The sequence below is a fragment of the Atractosteus spatula genome, chromosome 13 (assembly GCF_055471065.1).
Source record: "Atractosteus spatula isolate fAtrSpa1 chromosome 13, fAtrSpa1.hap1, whole genome shotgun sequence".
Classification (NCBI taxonomy): domain Eukaryota; kingdom Metazoa; phylum Chordata; class Actinopteri; order Semionotiformes; family Lepisosteidae; genus Atractosteus; species Atractosteus spatula.
In genome coordinates, this window is record NC_142718.1 from 7,150,178 (window position 1) to 7,166,015 (window position 15,838).

A 15,838-nucleotide genomic window follows, 5' to 3' on the forward strand; every position below is an offset into this window, starting at 1 on the left:
CACACAATCTCAGGGTCAGCCATGTTCCTTCTTGCAAACTCCTGGCATGCTGTTGGCTTCTGCCTAGCCACTCTCACATAGTGGCTAGATCTGTGTAGTGCTGCAGAGATTGTTGTTCTCTAGACAGGTTCTCCCATCTCAGCCATGGAATGCTGTAGTTCTGTCATAGTGGTCATTGGGTTATAGGTAAGTTCTCTGACCAAGGTCCTTCTTGCCTGGTTGCTCAGTTGGGGAAGATATCCAGCTATACTAAGATTTTCTGTGGTTCCATATTCTTTCCATTTCCTGATGATCAATTTAACTGTGCTCCTGGGACACCCTAGATATGATTTAGATTTAGATATGATTTAGACACCCTAGATAGCCATCCCCAGATCTGAGCTTCCTCACAATTCTATCACAGAGTTGTAGAGACATCTCCATGATCTTCAGGATAGAGTTTCTGCTCTGATATACACCGTCTCCTGAAAGACCTTATATAGACAGATGTATTTCTTGTGAAATCATGTCAACGTATTGAACTGACCACAGGAGGACTCCATTCAAGTTTTAGAGTGATCACACGAGGAAATTAAATTCACCAGAGCTCACTTTGGAGTGTCATTTCAAAAGGGGTGAATATTTCACGGCTTTCTTTTAAACTACAGGTAAAATTTTTCCAGAATGTTTCTTCTGCTTTGCCATTACATGGTCATTTCTTTAGATCAGTGACACAGAATCCCATATAAATATATTGCTATTTGAGTTTGCAGCATAGCAAATTAAAAAAAAATCAAGGGGGTGAATGTTTTCTAAAGGCACATCACCCCGCTATAGTATGGCAGACTGGCTGGGTTGAGAAATGATAGGAAGCATAATGATTAGAAAACCCTAGAATGCAAAGCAGTTGTGCTTAACTAGAAGACAACTCTTCACTTAAAGAACAAAAAGCCCCTTGAATGGTGCTTGGAACAAACATCCCAACTGTCAAAAGGTTGTTAGTTGTGATTCTGTGCTCTTCTAGCTACTAGCATTCAACCTTTTGAAATATTTCTTATATTCTCTACAAAATCCGACATGGTACTGTGTCACTGAGATGGAAACTGGGCATTGAGAGCGACTGTAGACTGTAGACCAAGTCACAGAAATAGGGAGGAAATACCCCATCTTACTCACCATACACAACAGGTACACTTACATTTTTGAGGGCTAAACAAATTCACCAAAACACTCCTCTCCAATTTAAGTATATAGTTCCAAACATTTGCCAGTCCAAACTTGAAAGAAATATTCCAATGCATGTTACAGAGTAAGTGCAAAGAGGCAAGACAATTCAAAACTTGCTTTGCGTTTTAAACTGACGTCTTGTTTCTTGCAAGAAACAGTTAAGTTTATCACGGTTGATTCTCGGAAGTGGGCATCTGTTTCAGATATTTCCATAACGACTGGAGCCTTTTAGTAATTTTTTCACAGGTACAGTATTCGTGTTTAGAGTGAAGAGACTGCAATTAGGTGACAGTGGTGTTCATCATACTTGAGAATCAAACCGAAAAACTGACATTAACATATGAGTTGGTGTTGACCACAAATTCCCATCCTTGACCCCTCTGAACACGTAATTTCAAACACACTGCTATATCGAGGATCAGGAGCTTGCAATACCTGCCTTTTTGACAACGTGAGGAGAAAAATGAACCTGCATTGCAAAGGTGCCAAAAAATGTACCTATTCCTCAGAAGAAGGAACTCAAGAAGACGGCAATAAGATGGGTTATCCTGCTTCATGGTTACGCAGAGTCAAGTTCTTTTGTAGTTGTTGAAGCCTGATGTATGTAGGAAATTCTGTTATATTTTACATGCGTTTCTGCTGCCCTTCTTTTTAAATATTTTCTACAGATACATCAAGTCTATCTTACCTTTAGCTTCCCATGTATTGTAATTTAAATGCATTCCTATGTGCTGCATTGCAATTTCAGCGCAGTTCATCTGACATTGCTCATGTAATTTCAAAGGCACCACAGGGAGAAAATACCCAAATTGTACAAGGGAGTGGATAATGTAAATAAATCGGGCATTCCAGTTGCCGGGCTGAACATATGCTCGTTTTCTGACATTTGTGGAGATACAATCTTGCTGTCTTTTCTTTTTAATTAATTTGTCTTAAGGATGTGGCACGGCTACATCAAGACACCCGAGTCTCCCCCAGCAGGTATAAACTCCACCTCTAAACTTGTGTGTGGGAGCCGACAGTGTGACTCATTCTGTTTCAGTTTCCCTCTTGCACTTCAAGGCTCTGTGTAGGCAGTGCTTACATTCATTGCCATTGTCTACTGTCAGCTACATTGGTCCCTTGATGCTGACGGTAGCTTTGCTATTCATTTGCGCACATGTACAGGAAGGCAGAATCTCAGTACGCCCTGTATAATGTCTTCATTTCGTAGATATCACAAAGATCAAGCAAGAATGTGGTTTGATTATAGAGCACATTCTTTAATACTGAAGAACAGAAATGGAGCAAAAATAAGACTTTCAAGGCCTTTTTCCTCAGTGCTTTCAATGTCACTTAAAATGTACACGAAATGAAATTTGAATTTGAACGTACCTTGCCGAGATGATAATGAATAGTTATAAAAGAGGGAGGAACACCATGTGATCGGAATTTTGTAAATGTAGTTTGTATCAGTAAGTTAAAAGAGAACTCTGTTCCACACATTTTCAAGTGAGTTTCATCTTCCCGGTCAATAAAATGAAGCACGTTTTGTCCCTTTCTGCCAAAACGATCAATCAAAATTGGGAGGCAAGATCTGCATGTCATGAGCTGTAGCTCACAGAACAAGTTCCTCTTGGTGGGAAAATTGTAAATAATAAATACAACTTAATAATATAATAATAAAACTATAAATAACTTTAAAACAGTAAATAATACATTTGAAGATCACAGAACATATATCAGGTTGCAAGATGGTTGCTCATTCAGCTTAGGCACGCTGTTGATTTCATAGTATTGTTTGGTGGTCTCTTCCATCCAAAATCAGTCTTATAACCCTGTGGAAAAGTTCAGACCTCATTCTGTGGTGTAGGTTGCTTATGAACATTCAGATCTGAACATACATATATACAAATCTATACATACATATACACATAGTTCCAAACATACATATACACCCACATTTTTCTGAAGATAAAATGCTTCCCATTTTCACTCTTAGGTCTACTTTTTTTGTGTTGACTTGTTTCTGTTTTTAGCTTGAAGGCATGGTTTAAGTTGGCTTTGTGAATACCTTCAGAGTTTTTAAAAACTCCAGTTGATCAAAGTGTTCTTAATTAAAAAGCTAAAAAGATTTTTATTAGTCCCTGTTGAAGACCACCAGGTGTTCTGTCTATTTTAACCCTGTTTTATTTCAAAAGTGCCTTCTTTTTAGAAAGGCTATCAAACAGGGGCAAAGTATTATAAATAATGTTGAACTGTACAACTGCAAAGTTATTTGATCCAGTTTAAATTCAGTCCTTTTTTTACACTTCTCCAAATACAGTGGTTTAAGACACTGATAAGAGGACATAAACAGTATATATATATATGCCTTCTTTAAAATAATAAGGGCTGTTATATCTTTTATAACATAAAATACTCTATGGAATCAAACATTAACAGTGCTGTTATGCCAAATTTACTGATGTACAATAAGTCAGGGAGGTTTATTCTTTAGAAGTAAATTCTGAAGATTATAAAGAATAGAGTTCTCTTTCAACCATGGAGAGTTTGGACTGCTTTTCCCTAAAGGTGATACCTTGGTATTGTATGTATGTGGAGCCGGACATTTCTCGAAGGGACTAGTTTTCTGTATGCTGTTTAGAGATATTTAGAGGCAGTTCATGATAAACTGAACCCGAGGATAAGCCACGAAGGCAGTTAGAGCAGGTGACCAGGATCAAGGATATGACCTAGGGAGATTTTGTTTTGTTTTGTTTTAAACACGAGTGAGGTCTAGGACTTATCAAAAACCAACGGTCGGAGCAGTGTTTACACTGGGTCGCCTTCCTCAGGCACCTGCTGCACTTCAATCCGTTCCCAGCACTTCGCCAGGGTTTCCTTGGCAACAGTGACATCAGCAGGCTGACAGCAGCCAGTTGACTCCCCCTCAATGGATTCAGACGCTGAAGAGATGAGTCACTCACCGAGAGAGTTTGGAATGTCCTGTTGTCTGTCTGTCCACCTGTCCGTGCAACCCAGAGTGCTACTCAGCAAACCGACTCTGCTCCCTGTCACCTTGACTTCTTGGAGTGGTGGTTTAGGCTGTTTACTGTCCAGAAATGACTGTTTCACCAGGTTAGCAAGGCTATGTCAATGAAGCTTGTTTTTCTGACAGTAAATCTGGTGCTATCTGATTATGCAGCCGTCAAATAGAAGCTCTCAGCTAACTAATATTACAATTCAAGTTAACCTTCATACTGTACCTTGTGTCAAACAAATAATACATGGAGAAGTAAAAGAAACCACTTGGCAACAAACACTTCAGTGCCTGTTTTTAGCATGATTGTGAAGTAATTTTTAGTAAACCTACGAAAAGACAGTGGTAAAAAGATGGTCGATATTCCTGTGTGTACTGGTGACTTGGAAGAAATTAATAATCATTTTGATTAAAAAAACACCTTTAACCAAATTCAATAATAGCACTGACTTGATATGGAATTTGGAAAGAGAAATACAACCACGGGCAGTGTGTGGCGTAGTGTTGAGCACTGTTGCCTTTCACTGCTGGGGCCCTGGGTCCAATTCCTGGGGGGGTCTATCTGTGTGGAGTTCGCATGTTCTCTCTGTGTTTGCAGTGTCTCTGCCTGAATTAGATAAAGTGGTTTGGAAATATACAATTCGGTACTGTAGCGCTCTTTTTGTCTGCTCGTTCCGACACTTTTCAGCATTAAGAAGAAAGGGAACCAGCCGTTCCAATCAGTTGATCCATTGGTGATAAAAATATCACATCCTAGGCATTTTTTAAATCAACCTTCTTTTAAAGAAGGTTGCTCCTTAAGATCGTTTACATAATTGTAAAATATTTAATCTAGTGTCTAGTTATAGCCTAAAGAACAAAACCCGGGTAAAATATAGCCTTTATTTTCGTTTGTGCACTGATGAGATCAGCCGGCGCTAAGAGCTCTTGGAATTCGGACCTGTGAATGAGCCGTCGGGTTGAGCTTGCATTATCGGACCTCCTCGTGTGCAGTGCATTGTACGTGTGGCATGTGTATGTGTGTCCTGACCGTGTTTTCCTCATGCGTTCCAGATGGCCTGTTCGGTCAGTGCCAGGATTCCTCAGTGCGGGAGAGGGTGACGTATGAGGTGTCTGTCCCTGTGCTCCACCGCCTGCAGGAAGTCCTGAAGCACCTCACCATGCAGGGTATGTAACACACCGAGCACAAGGACACTAAAGGCAGCTCCCAGTGCTGCCTCAGGTCTGTGGTGCTGACGTCATAACCCAAGCACTTTAAGTACACTTAGTTCTGACCCCTTGGAAGAAAAGCCTGACAATCAAGCTCCAGTAACAAAGGATAGAGATATACAAGCCTGGTTCAAAAGGCTCTGAGATTAACAGAGAGCAAGAGCTCCTATTCTAGATTTCTGTGTTTCTACTAGAGGTTTTTTTTAAGCAAATAAGTCGCGATGGAGGCAGAAAATGTTTTGCGAAATCTGGCAATTTTCTTTGTTGGGTTTGGTCAAAAACCTCATAGCATGTTGCCTGCTTTCATGACTTTCAGCCTTTGTTGTTGTGCAGTTGCCACGTATAAACATTACACGAGACAAATTTACACCTGGGATTGTTTTATTTGAATTCTGTATACAGTATACAGTACACCCCTGTGTTTTACAAACGTGGAAAAAACAGAAAATAAAATGAAAAGGCTTTGGAGGGTTAGTACAAAAATATTTGAAATACTTGACATAGCTGCTGTTGCTATATATTGTGTTGGAGGAGAAGCAACTTTTGTTTCTAAAAGTAAATGCCCAAAATGCAGATACACAGCAATACCAAGAATTGGAACATAAGGGGATACCGGCAGCTGACTGTGAAAAAATAATGATGTGTAGATTGTCTCGCAGTCGGCTGGAGACTGTAGTAAAACAGGGATGCTCAGTGGGTCACATTGAAAAGAACAGGAAAGCAGCTGTATTGCTGAAGAAATGCGCTGTGTTGACAATGTGTCACTGCTGAGGGGAAAAGGAAGTGAGGTATCTGTTGCTATGGTTATGCCTCATGAAAATAAGCATGACAACGATGCCATTAAGAATTATTTTGACGGCACTGTAAATATTGTGATAACACTGTTTGGCCAGATGTGCCATTATGCCAGCTCTTCGCAATACCATTATTTCTGTCTCATGCCAAGATGTCTTTTAGATTTAAGCATTTTATTTTTTCAAAATATTTATTGACTGTGACTAGCTGGAAACGTGACGATGAAGAGTTCAGTTGTCTGTTTGAGTTTCATTCTCAGTTTGAATGTTTGTATGATTACAGGGAAAGGAGTCGTGTCTGTAATCTCCAGTTGTGCACTGAATTATTACAATCAGAGTCAAATACACAGCTCTCAGTAATTACAATATCATCTGTGAGTTGTTTTGTCAGATAGTCCTTACCTTCATTTAAATAGTTTGTTAACATATTGGCTTAATTCTGTTTATTAAGCATTTTGAGACCAGTACAAAGAACAGATAAAACTGAATGCTGTCCGAGCAGTAGATAAGTACCCTGTACAGGATGTTTTTTAACATGTTTATCTATTCAGAAATCTTTCATAGGTCTTCGTATGATCTTTTTAAAAAATAAAAAACAATAACATTTCAAGCTGATTGAATTTGTAATAATTGTTATATCTGCTACAATGGAAGGAATGTGCTGATTTTCCCCCATCCTGTTTCACTCTCTAAATTTGGGATGATAAAAATGTTTCTGAGTGTTTCATGCTAAACCCTTCTCCCTGAGGGTTCAAGAGATTTTTATTGTGTTTTAATGAAATTAGCACTCTTGTGGCTGCTCTAATGGAGAGCGTGACTATTCAGTGGCTTTCAGAAGTAGGCTTGTTCTCATGTTTGTTTAACAGTGTACTGTAGCAGTGTAATCTGTTTCTAAATTGCATAGTAAGGTCAGATTGACAAATTGAAAAGGGCTCTGAAGACAAAAGACAACTTTTAATGGCTGATAAACTGGTTAAGAGGATCTGGTTATGTGTTGAGATGGAAGCACCGTCAGAAATCTGCCTTGCATTTATGGTAATTTGAACGAGACAATCCAAATTAGACGGGGGAGCTTTAACAAACCTCATTTCAAAGAAGCAGTTTAACAATGTTTTGCTCATGCCATTTTGATTTAGAACAGCTTTTCTTTTTAATAATGTTTTTTTTTTTCTCCCTGGTCTCAGGCTTGTCATGGCAGGATGACATCACCCAGTATATCATTTCCCAAGAGATGATCCATGTCCCTCGTACCTACTCCTCCACTTCACCCAAAGAGGCCTTTTTAGACCAGTAAGTTCCCTGTGCTTGTCTGTAACAATGTCCTGGTGCAACGTTCCTTTGGATTCTCGGCTGGAGAAAAGTCACGGTTATTTTAGCTCATATAAGTAAAGATTGGCTTGGAGTTATCCGAAAAAATTGACAGTTGTGAGGTTCTGAATCACATGCTTCAGTGAGTGCCTTTCTACTGAGGATCCAAATGGGGTAGATTGAGGTTACACTTCTAAAAAAATCCCTTGTCCTGGATCTTGACATTTAACATTTTTAAGCCTTTTATTAATCATGTTTTTTGGGACAGAAGTTTCAGGAGCTGGTTGAGGTACCTGTACCTTAATCCTGCACTGTGGAAGTGAAGTTCTGAACCATCTGTTTGAGGTACCAAATTATCTAAACCCACAGAAGATAAAAGGCAGGTGAGCGATGAGCTCTTCATTGCATCCTCATTGTGATGCAGTATGCAAAGAGGAAGGGTCCAAAGGATCATCATTTGAATTGGGGACTAGAAATCAACTAGCTGTCCCAATTATTTCCAGCTTAATAGGCTAGGAATCCTTATGAAACTGAATTTTGTTTTCTGCCCCAAGTCCTTTGAAGATTTATTAAGCGCTATAAATGTTTATATGTTTACCATTTATAGTTCATTTCTCCATGATTTGGTGTCCGTGGTTTTGTTCAGACATCAAATAGGAAAATGGCCAATATCTGTGACGACTTTGTGTGCCTTGTAGTGTCCCAATGTTCCATGTAACAGATATATACTGTATTGGTCTCTGCTGTTAAATTTCAGTTTATATTTATACAAATGTTGACAGGCAGCTCTTTCTTTTCCATTTCACAATTTTAATTAAGGGTTTAATTATTTCAATAATTCAGCTTTTTAAAATGATTTTCAAAATTGTCATCGATTACATCCCAGTAACAATACAGTGTTTTTTGTTTGGGACTAGATGGTTCTAAGATGAAAACTAGCATAACATTTCCAAAATGTACAAGATTTTGGATTCCCCATGCAGAATTTGTTTTCTTGAAATTATTCTTCTTTAAAATATAGAGGCACAAGATACTACAATGGCATCTGTGTTTAAGAGGTCTCAAAGAGTCAGATGAGACTGTTATAGCCCCTTGTTGGGCTGCCCTCTTTGTGTAATGGGACTGTCCATCATATGCCTGGGCTGTCCAGGTTGGGCTCACAGAGAGACACAAAGGAGTCTGGGAACTGACTGTGGACATTTAAAGAAGATTACGGTCACAGCCAAAACGTGTTATGGGTAACCTTCATTTGAAGTGGTGTTATTAACTTATTTGTTTCGTGACCGGTAACTTGAAAGAGTAAAATATAGTGCCTTGCAAAAGTATTCAGCCCCTTTAAAAGTTTTCAGAATGTTCCTGGATTGCAAATGATACTGTATGGACACATCTTTTTCCCGATCTGTACTTTTATTGCAAATGCACATGCTCAAACAGAATTTCTTTTCACGACAAAAATATTTTTTTGTCAGCAGGTATCTTAAAGAAAGAATGGGCGCTCTGGCATTCAAATCTGTTTTAATTAGTAGATTTTTTCACACATCAGGGGTTTCAGGAGTCTTCACAGCAGTCTACAGCCTGCTGCTATACCAGAAGTCCTTAGTGCTTCTATGGCCTCACCACAGGCTCTCTGTTGGCCAGTGGCCTATGGGCCAGGGAAATACAGCAGATGGTTTCCATGCAACATGCGTCCCATCCTGGATTTCTGGCAGCTCAGCACGTATTTCAAACTGAGGTTCCACGTGCTCACAATGCATTCTGTCCTTTGAGTTTTGCATCTTGCTCTTTGGATGGACTCTGCGCTGCAGGGTCTATTCCAAATGTACATCTGCAATCCTACTGTAGTTCCTCTCAATTTTACTGTACTTTCTGCAGGTGAAATAAGATTTACTGGGCCCTTGACACAAAGATCATTGAAGGTTTGCACACTGGATTAGTGATAAAGCAAATCACATATCCCAGCATACTGGGTGTAATACTTGAATTGGAATAATACCATTACCTTATACAAACATTGAGAATATATTACAATTTAAGCAGCTCCCAGGTTTATCTGGAGGTGAGATCTCTGAAATGATGACAGTGAATGTATTATGCCAGTTTTGATTCAGCTGCCCTCAGAGACAAGACGTTCAGAAGCCTTTGAAGTATTGGCTTAGATTCATATTTCAACCTTGCTGTCCTCTAAGAGAGACGTTCTGCTTTACATGTTGCAGCTGGTACACTAAGGAAAATTTGGATAGCAGTGTGCACATTGAGAAATGTTAAGTGAAGGATGTCTTGCTCCCTTTCAGTCTTGCAAGGGCATGGGGTCCTTGTCAGGGCAGAAAACACAATCCCTACATTAACCATGAGAAGGGTCTCTGAGAATTGGTTAAAACATAATGTGGCACAGGCCAGTATACAGTAATTTAATATTTTTAAAAAAAAAGCAAATTCTCTGAAAATGTACAGTACTTTCCATTTGAAAATTTTTCAAGAGGCTTTCAGACGCCTTCTGAACAAAATACCTTGCTCTTTTGACTTGTTCTAAAAATCTTCAACAATTTCAGATTGTAAAAGTCAGTATTTGGTTAAACATACCCATGAAGTCTGCGACCCACTGAGCCTGCAAACTTTATTCATTTGAATCATTTGAATCGTTTCTTGGGGTGTTCCGAGTTCAATATTTTCTTGATCATATACAAAGCTAAAAGATCCATATAAATGTTAAGACAGATAATGATATAGTGATACCAAAAGGTAGCCTGTAACTTTTCAGTTCAAGTCAGATTATCCAATGGATTAAATAGATTAGAGCTATCTTCTAGCAGTCATATCTCCAATTGTAATGAATATAATATTTTTTTAAATAAATTGGCCACTTTAACATTTTCAGTTAAATGAATAATACTCATTAAACTAAATGAATCTTAAATTAATATTGAATACTACTAATAATAGTGAATATCACTAATTTGCTTTGCGTCTCTGTATGTGCATACTGTATATATATAAGGGTTGCCCTGAGTCTGCACTGTTAATAACAAAGGCACTCTGGTTTACAATGGTTTTCAGGTATAAAGAGAAGAAGGTTTTCTTATGAGTTTTTCTTTTGTAGGGTCCCTAAACCAGCACAATCCTCTGGGAAGCTGTCCTACTCCAGCTCCAGGTTTCGTCCTGGGCCTGACCGGCTGAATCCTGCCTTGATGCAGCGTTACCTTGACTACATGGTTCTCTCTGACCAGTCCCAGGCTTCTGTGCGCATGCAGGCCCCGCTCCTTGGCCCTTACTCTTACCCCCAGGTCAGCAGAAGCCGCAATGAGACAGTACTGCTTTCCATTGGGTTTTGTTTTTTAGTTGTGTGAAACTGGGTCATTGAGATCAGAGTGGAAGTAAGACGGATGAGAGTCAGTCAGCACAGCTGTGAGAAAATCTTATATCTGCATTGAACGTCCGCTTCAGTTCTAAGAGGCTCTCAAGTATAACATTGTATATTATGGCTTTGACTTTTATTCTATGTAAATTATGGCTTTGGCTTTTGTAAGTATAATTTAAATATAACACATATAACTTAAATGATCTGAAAAATTTTAGATATTTTATAATAATATTGTTGCAAAATAGGGGGGGTCAGGAAAATATTTTTTACTAATAATATGTATAAATGTTAAAAATGTAGTCGGGTGGTAGGTAATAATTTGAAGCAGGTGAATCCTGGCATGTGAGTTCTGTATGTTTTTTTGGCACAACTCTGGTGGAAAAGTAGAAATGGTAAACACACAGATATTAACAATAAAATAACTAAAGGAGACAAAACATTACACTACGTACAGTATAACATAAAACTTTGCACTGTATCTAAAACTTTGTTTCAGAGACCTATGTTCTTTAGACCCAGAAATATACAGTAGCATGCTAGCTCTATAACCTGAAAAACTATGCAACACCCTGACTGGCCAACAAGAAAACTACCCTGAATCTTAAATAAAAGAATACAGCCTAAAACTGCATCTTCCTTCCTGCACCAAGGAAGCCCAAACACGAAAGGGAATCTATCTTCCTAATGTAAAAATGGATCAATATACCAAATAAGGATAGAATGTGTTTAGCCTGAGGATTCCACAATAAGAAAAATCTGATTCTTCTGAAATAAATGGAACCGCAAACACTCTAAAACAAAGTTCAAACTACTTGGCCAGAATCTGGTCAGCATAACAGACTGGAAAAAGGTCCTCTTGCGTGACACTCTTCACCAACTATGTCTTCTTTAAAAAACAATATTAAAAGTAATTCACTGTAAGTAGCTGCTGGTCTCACCAGAAGCACACTGACGTCTGGTGCTTTATATGTATTAATATGTTTGGTGTTCGCAATTGCTTTTATCAATCTCAATACTGTATGAAAGAAAGAGCAACAGAAGATTGCTTTGTCTAAAGTGTTGATTTCTGGTCACCAGACTATAATCATTATTAGGATGCCAGTTATGGTGATTAGAAACATATCTCGCTTATGAACTCACTCCTCACCCCCCCCCCCAAAAAAAATCTGGCTACTATGTTATCATTAAGAGTAGTCTTAGGTCTTCTCACATTCAGTCTGTTTACACTGCTCTTGCTTGATGTAGTGTGTACTGCTGTATATTAGAATGCAGCTTTTCTTCACGGTATCACACCCAGACCTGCGGTGGCCACAGGAGACTGCCGCATTCCCACGAGCAGGCGTATTTCTCCTGCGTCTCCAAATCAACCATGCTTGGGCCGCCTGTCGGTTCAGCCTTCCCTGTACCATACCGTCACCAAGTCCTCTAATGAATTAAAGGTTTCCTATTTAATGCCTGAAACGCCACAAGACAGGTGCTCTGTCATTTGAGCTGCTGAGGTCCTGCTACACTCGGCCCTGACTTTAGACGCACTAAAAAGTTACCAGCTCACCTGACTGACTAGAAACCTCGGTCTCTGAAACTCAAAACCGGAGGCCCAAAATCCTGCCTGAATCCTGCCCTGCCACTACCTTTTCCATAGCCTCTTCCCTGCCTGTTCCTGCCCTGTCTCCTGATCCAGTCTGGTTCAGCTGTTTTTCACTTCTCCACGGCACATTCTGCTAACCTTCGGAAAATAACATGCCCCAGCATTTGGATTCCCTGCCTGCCTGTGGGATGCAGCTTGTCAGCAACCGCAAGCCTTGTCATAACACATTGGCCTCCCCTTTCTTATACTCCTGCATTTGGACACTCTTCTCTTATTCATATGTATCTCTGTGATGCTCTGTTGAAGTGGGTTAATACCGCATCCCGTTTCTAGTTTCTTAACACGAAATGCCACACCTTAGATGGTACCATGGCTTGATGTACTACTTGATGTATTATTCACATTCATATTACAGTTTCTAATGACCCTGTGAGATTAGAAATATCAAGATAACCGTGTGATATTTGTCTTTTGCCTGTTTTGTCTGTGTTACAGTATGGTTATCAGGAGGATGAGAGGCCCCTTAGTTCTGTAGGTGGCGCTTACCTCCGGCCCTCCTCTCGCTCTGGGGGGTACCGTCCTGGTGACAGAGACCGCCAGCTGCTCCAGGACCTCCTTTCTCTCTACCTGTCCACTGGACGGCCCCCCCAGCAGAAGGGGACAACATCTTCTTCATTTCACGAGGAGCCTGATTTCCCACAAGACTATAACCAGGACTATGGGCAGAGCTCTGAGGAAACAAGGCAGCCAAAACATAAGAAGATCCCTCAGGACTACAGCTCGTTCTCCTCGTTGAATGGTATGACTGGCCCAACGTAGCATTTGCAATATCATCAAGCCAACACTGGTCTGTTTAGGTCCAGATTAAAATGAAAATTTAGTAATGTACCACCAAAATGCTTTGGTGCTGCAGCGATGATGGATTGGACTTGTGCTCAGAAGTATTGCTGTCAATTCAAAATAACCTGTACTGACACATGCCTTGACATGCAGTGGTTTCACCCAGGTTAGTCATGCCCTGAAATTTCATCAAAATATATCAACATCAAAATTAGTTCTCCCACTCAAACAATACCTGTTAATCTACAAATGAGGAAAAGGTTTCCTCTCGGTTTTTATCAGTCTGTTTTTTATCACTCTAGTTTTATCACCACTCTTTTGGCATCTTGTACTGGGCCTAATGGAGTTTATTTAACTAAAGTTCGGGAGGGATGACAACAACCACGCTCGATCATTCCCAACTCCACCTCTGCAGCTGCCCCTTGGTTACCCTGCGGGGGGGGTTCTGGCCTCCTCGTCCTACGGCCAGGAGGTCGGCCCTCAGCCAAGCGGGTTAAGCCAAATATTCACTCCACAATAGTTTGCCACGCTTTGATTTTGGGGCATTGTCATTCCTCGTGAATTCATATAATGTTAAGTGATGCAGGGTAATATAAACATACCTCTATCCTTGCCTTCCAAGTGCACTGTTGCTCAAGGTAATGTAATGGTTTAGGGGAAAAAAAATGCTAAAACAAGTCGGTCAGGATTAAGTCAAGACTTTAGTGCTCTCCCCCTTTGCAGCTTCACAAATTGCATGGGCAAAATCTTTCAAAACAATTGCCTGAGACTCCTCAGATCCTAATATCATCTTATTTTGGTATGACTCTAGGACAGCCATAATAACCTTTGCCATTATAGCAAGTCATTGTACGCGGGATGAGAGATCTTCTACTGCACTATTTCAGCTAGACTGGCATGGCCCCTCCACATTTAAGTGTCCCTTGCCAGTCACCCAAGATGTCCTAGTAGACCAGGATTTAGGCCTCTGCACGTCTTTATACTCAGTCTGTTCCCAGAATTCCCACTACCAGGTGTCACATGCCGTTGCTGGTGATCGTGAGGTGCAGAGCAAGCCGACGTCTAAAATCGTCTGTTAATAGGTGGGGGATCACAAATTTCCTTAATGAGAAACAAAACAAGGAGACCATTTCACTCAGTAATTAGCTGTTTTAGCCTTTCATGTGCATTTTCAAGTTTTAAGTGTGATTTTTTTTGCTAGCATTTGTGCTTCAGGCTGCTGTCTCCCTGCTGCATTGCAGATGCAACCCTGAGGAAATTAGGAGCTGTGCTGAAAAATTATGGCATTGACCTCCGTGACTTGAGTGACCAGCAACTGAGTAGCCTCTTAACTGCCCTGCAGCTGCTGCAGAACAAGGCGCAGGACACCACAGGTAACCAATGTCATGGATGCTGTTTGTCACAAAGGCTTTGAACCACATTCATTTAGGTTAGAAAGTCAAAATGACTAAATTACACAGAGATACATTTCTGAGGACTTACTGCTGACTGAAGACCCCATAGCAAATAAAATTCTCAGAATAAAATGGTTCCCATCAATGGCTTAACTACACCATCTAAACATACAGAAAAGTACCAGTCAATACACAAAACACATACAGTGAATCGCATACAGATACTTAAGTATACGCAGACTCAAACATGCCAATATATAGTTTTCAGGATTTTTTATTCAATTGACATGTATCTTATCAGATTGTAGATTCTGTCTTGTGGCATTCTAATTCCTCTTATACAGTCTGGATAATCAGGTGGCTGTTCACTAGTCTCTGAGCCCTAGTGGCCACACATCATCAAAACTCTTGTCACAAAAGATCAAAGTGGTTCAAGTCTGGTGCGTAGAGCATCCACATCATGCCTGGCATAAAAACTATCACACAAGAATGTTGTCTTTACATGAGCAGAAAGAGGACCTTCCTTTGTAATGTCAAGACGAGCCTGCAGAAATGTCAGCTGATGAGGACGTGATCAGATTGCCATCAATCAGTACAAGAGGAGCTCTCTAGCAACAGTCACTCCATTCCAGACCATCAATCTTGCAATTGTCCTGAATCGTGGTCTCCCAGGTCCTATTATTGGCTGGCTGTAATGTCTTACCATGTAAGAGAGCTTACAACAGTCCATGGACTTAAGCCCCAGTATACCAATGGTATAAAGGCATTATTCTCATGATGAACAGTATATGTTAGTTCCTGTGCTGGCTTAATTTATATCAAGTTTAGCATTCAACAGGTTAAAACACCCCATTACTCACACCACATCAGCTGCCTCACTAATTAGGTGTTGTAATGCTTATGTAACTTTCAAAGTCACCTTTCAGTTATGAATGATCAGTTAATCAAAATGATGCCAAAAACATTTAACCAATTACCAATTACCAATTATTTCTTCAGGCATGAAAGGGGTTTTGTATGTATTAAAGGAAAACAGTGTTTTCTGTGCAACACTTTAACAGTTTTACTACAAAAAATTGCAAATGTAAATATTTTGATATATGTAGAAATTTAAAGTTTAAAAACTTAGGATAAAATACC

The 15,838-nt window shown here is 39.8% G+C and overlaps 1 protein-coding gene across 2 annotated transcripts in view; it reads left to right on the top strand.

Moving 5' to 3' along the window:
• LOC148821720 (receptor-type tyrosine-protein phosphatase-like N) overlaps positions 1-15,838 on the top strand; it is a 148,770-nt gene that overhangs the window by 40,381 nt on the left and 92,551 nt on the right. For both annotated transcript variants that reach the window (XM_088930150.1, XM_088930151.1), the window contains exons 3-7: positions 5,261-5,374; positions 7,395-7,500; positions 10,616-10,799; positions 12,960-13,263; positions 14,546-14,677. In XM_088930150.1, coding sequence (XP_088786276.1) covers positions 5,261-5,374; positions 7,395-7,500; positions 10,616-10,799; positions 12,960-13,263; positions 14,546-14,677 — 840 coding nt within the window. The remainder of the gene's footprint in view (positions 1-5,260; positions 5,375-7,394; positions 7,501-10,615; positions 10,800-12,959; positions 13,264-14,545; positions 14,678-15,838) is intronic.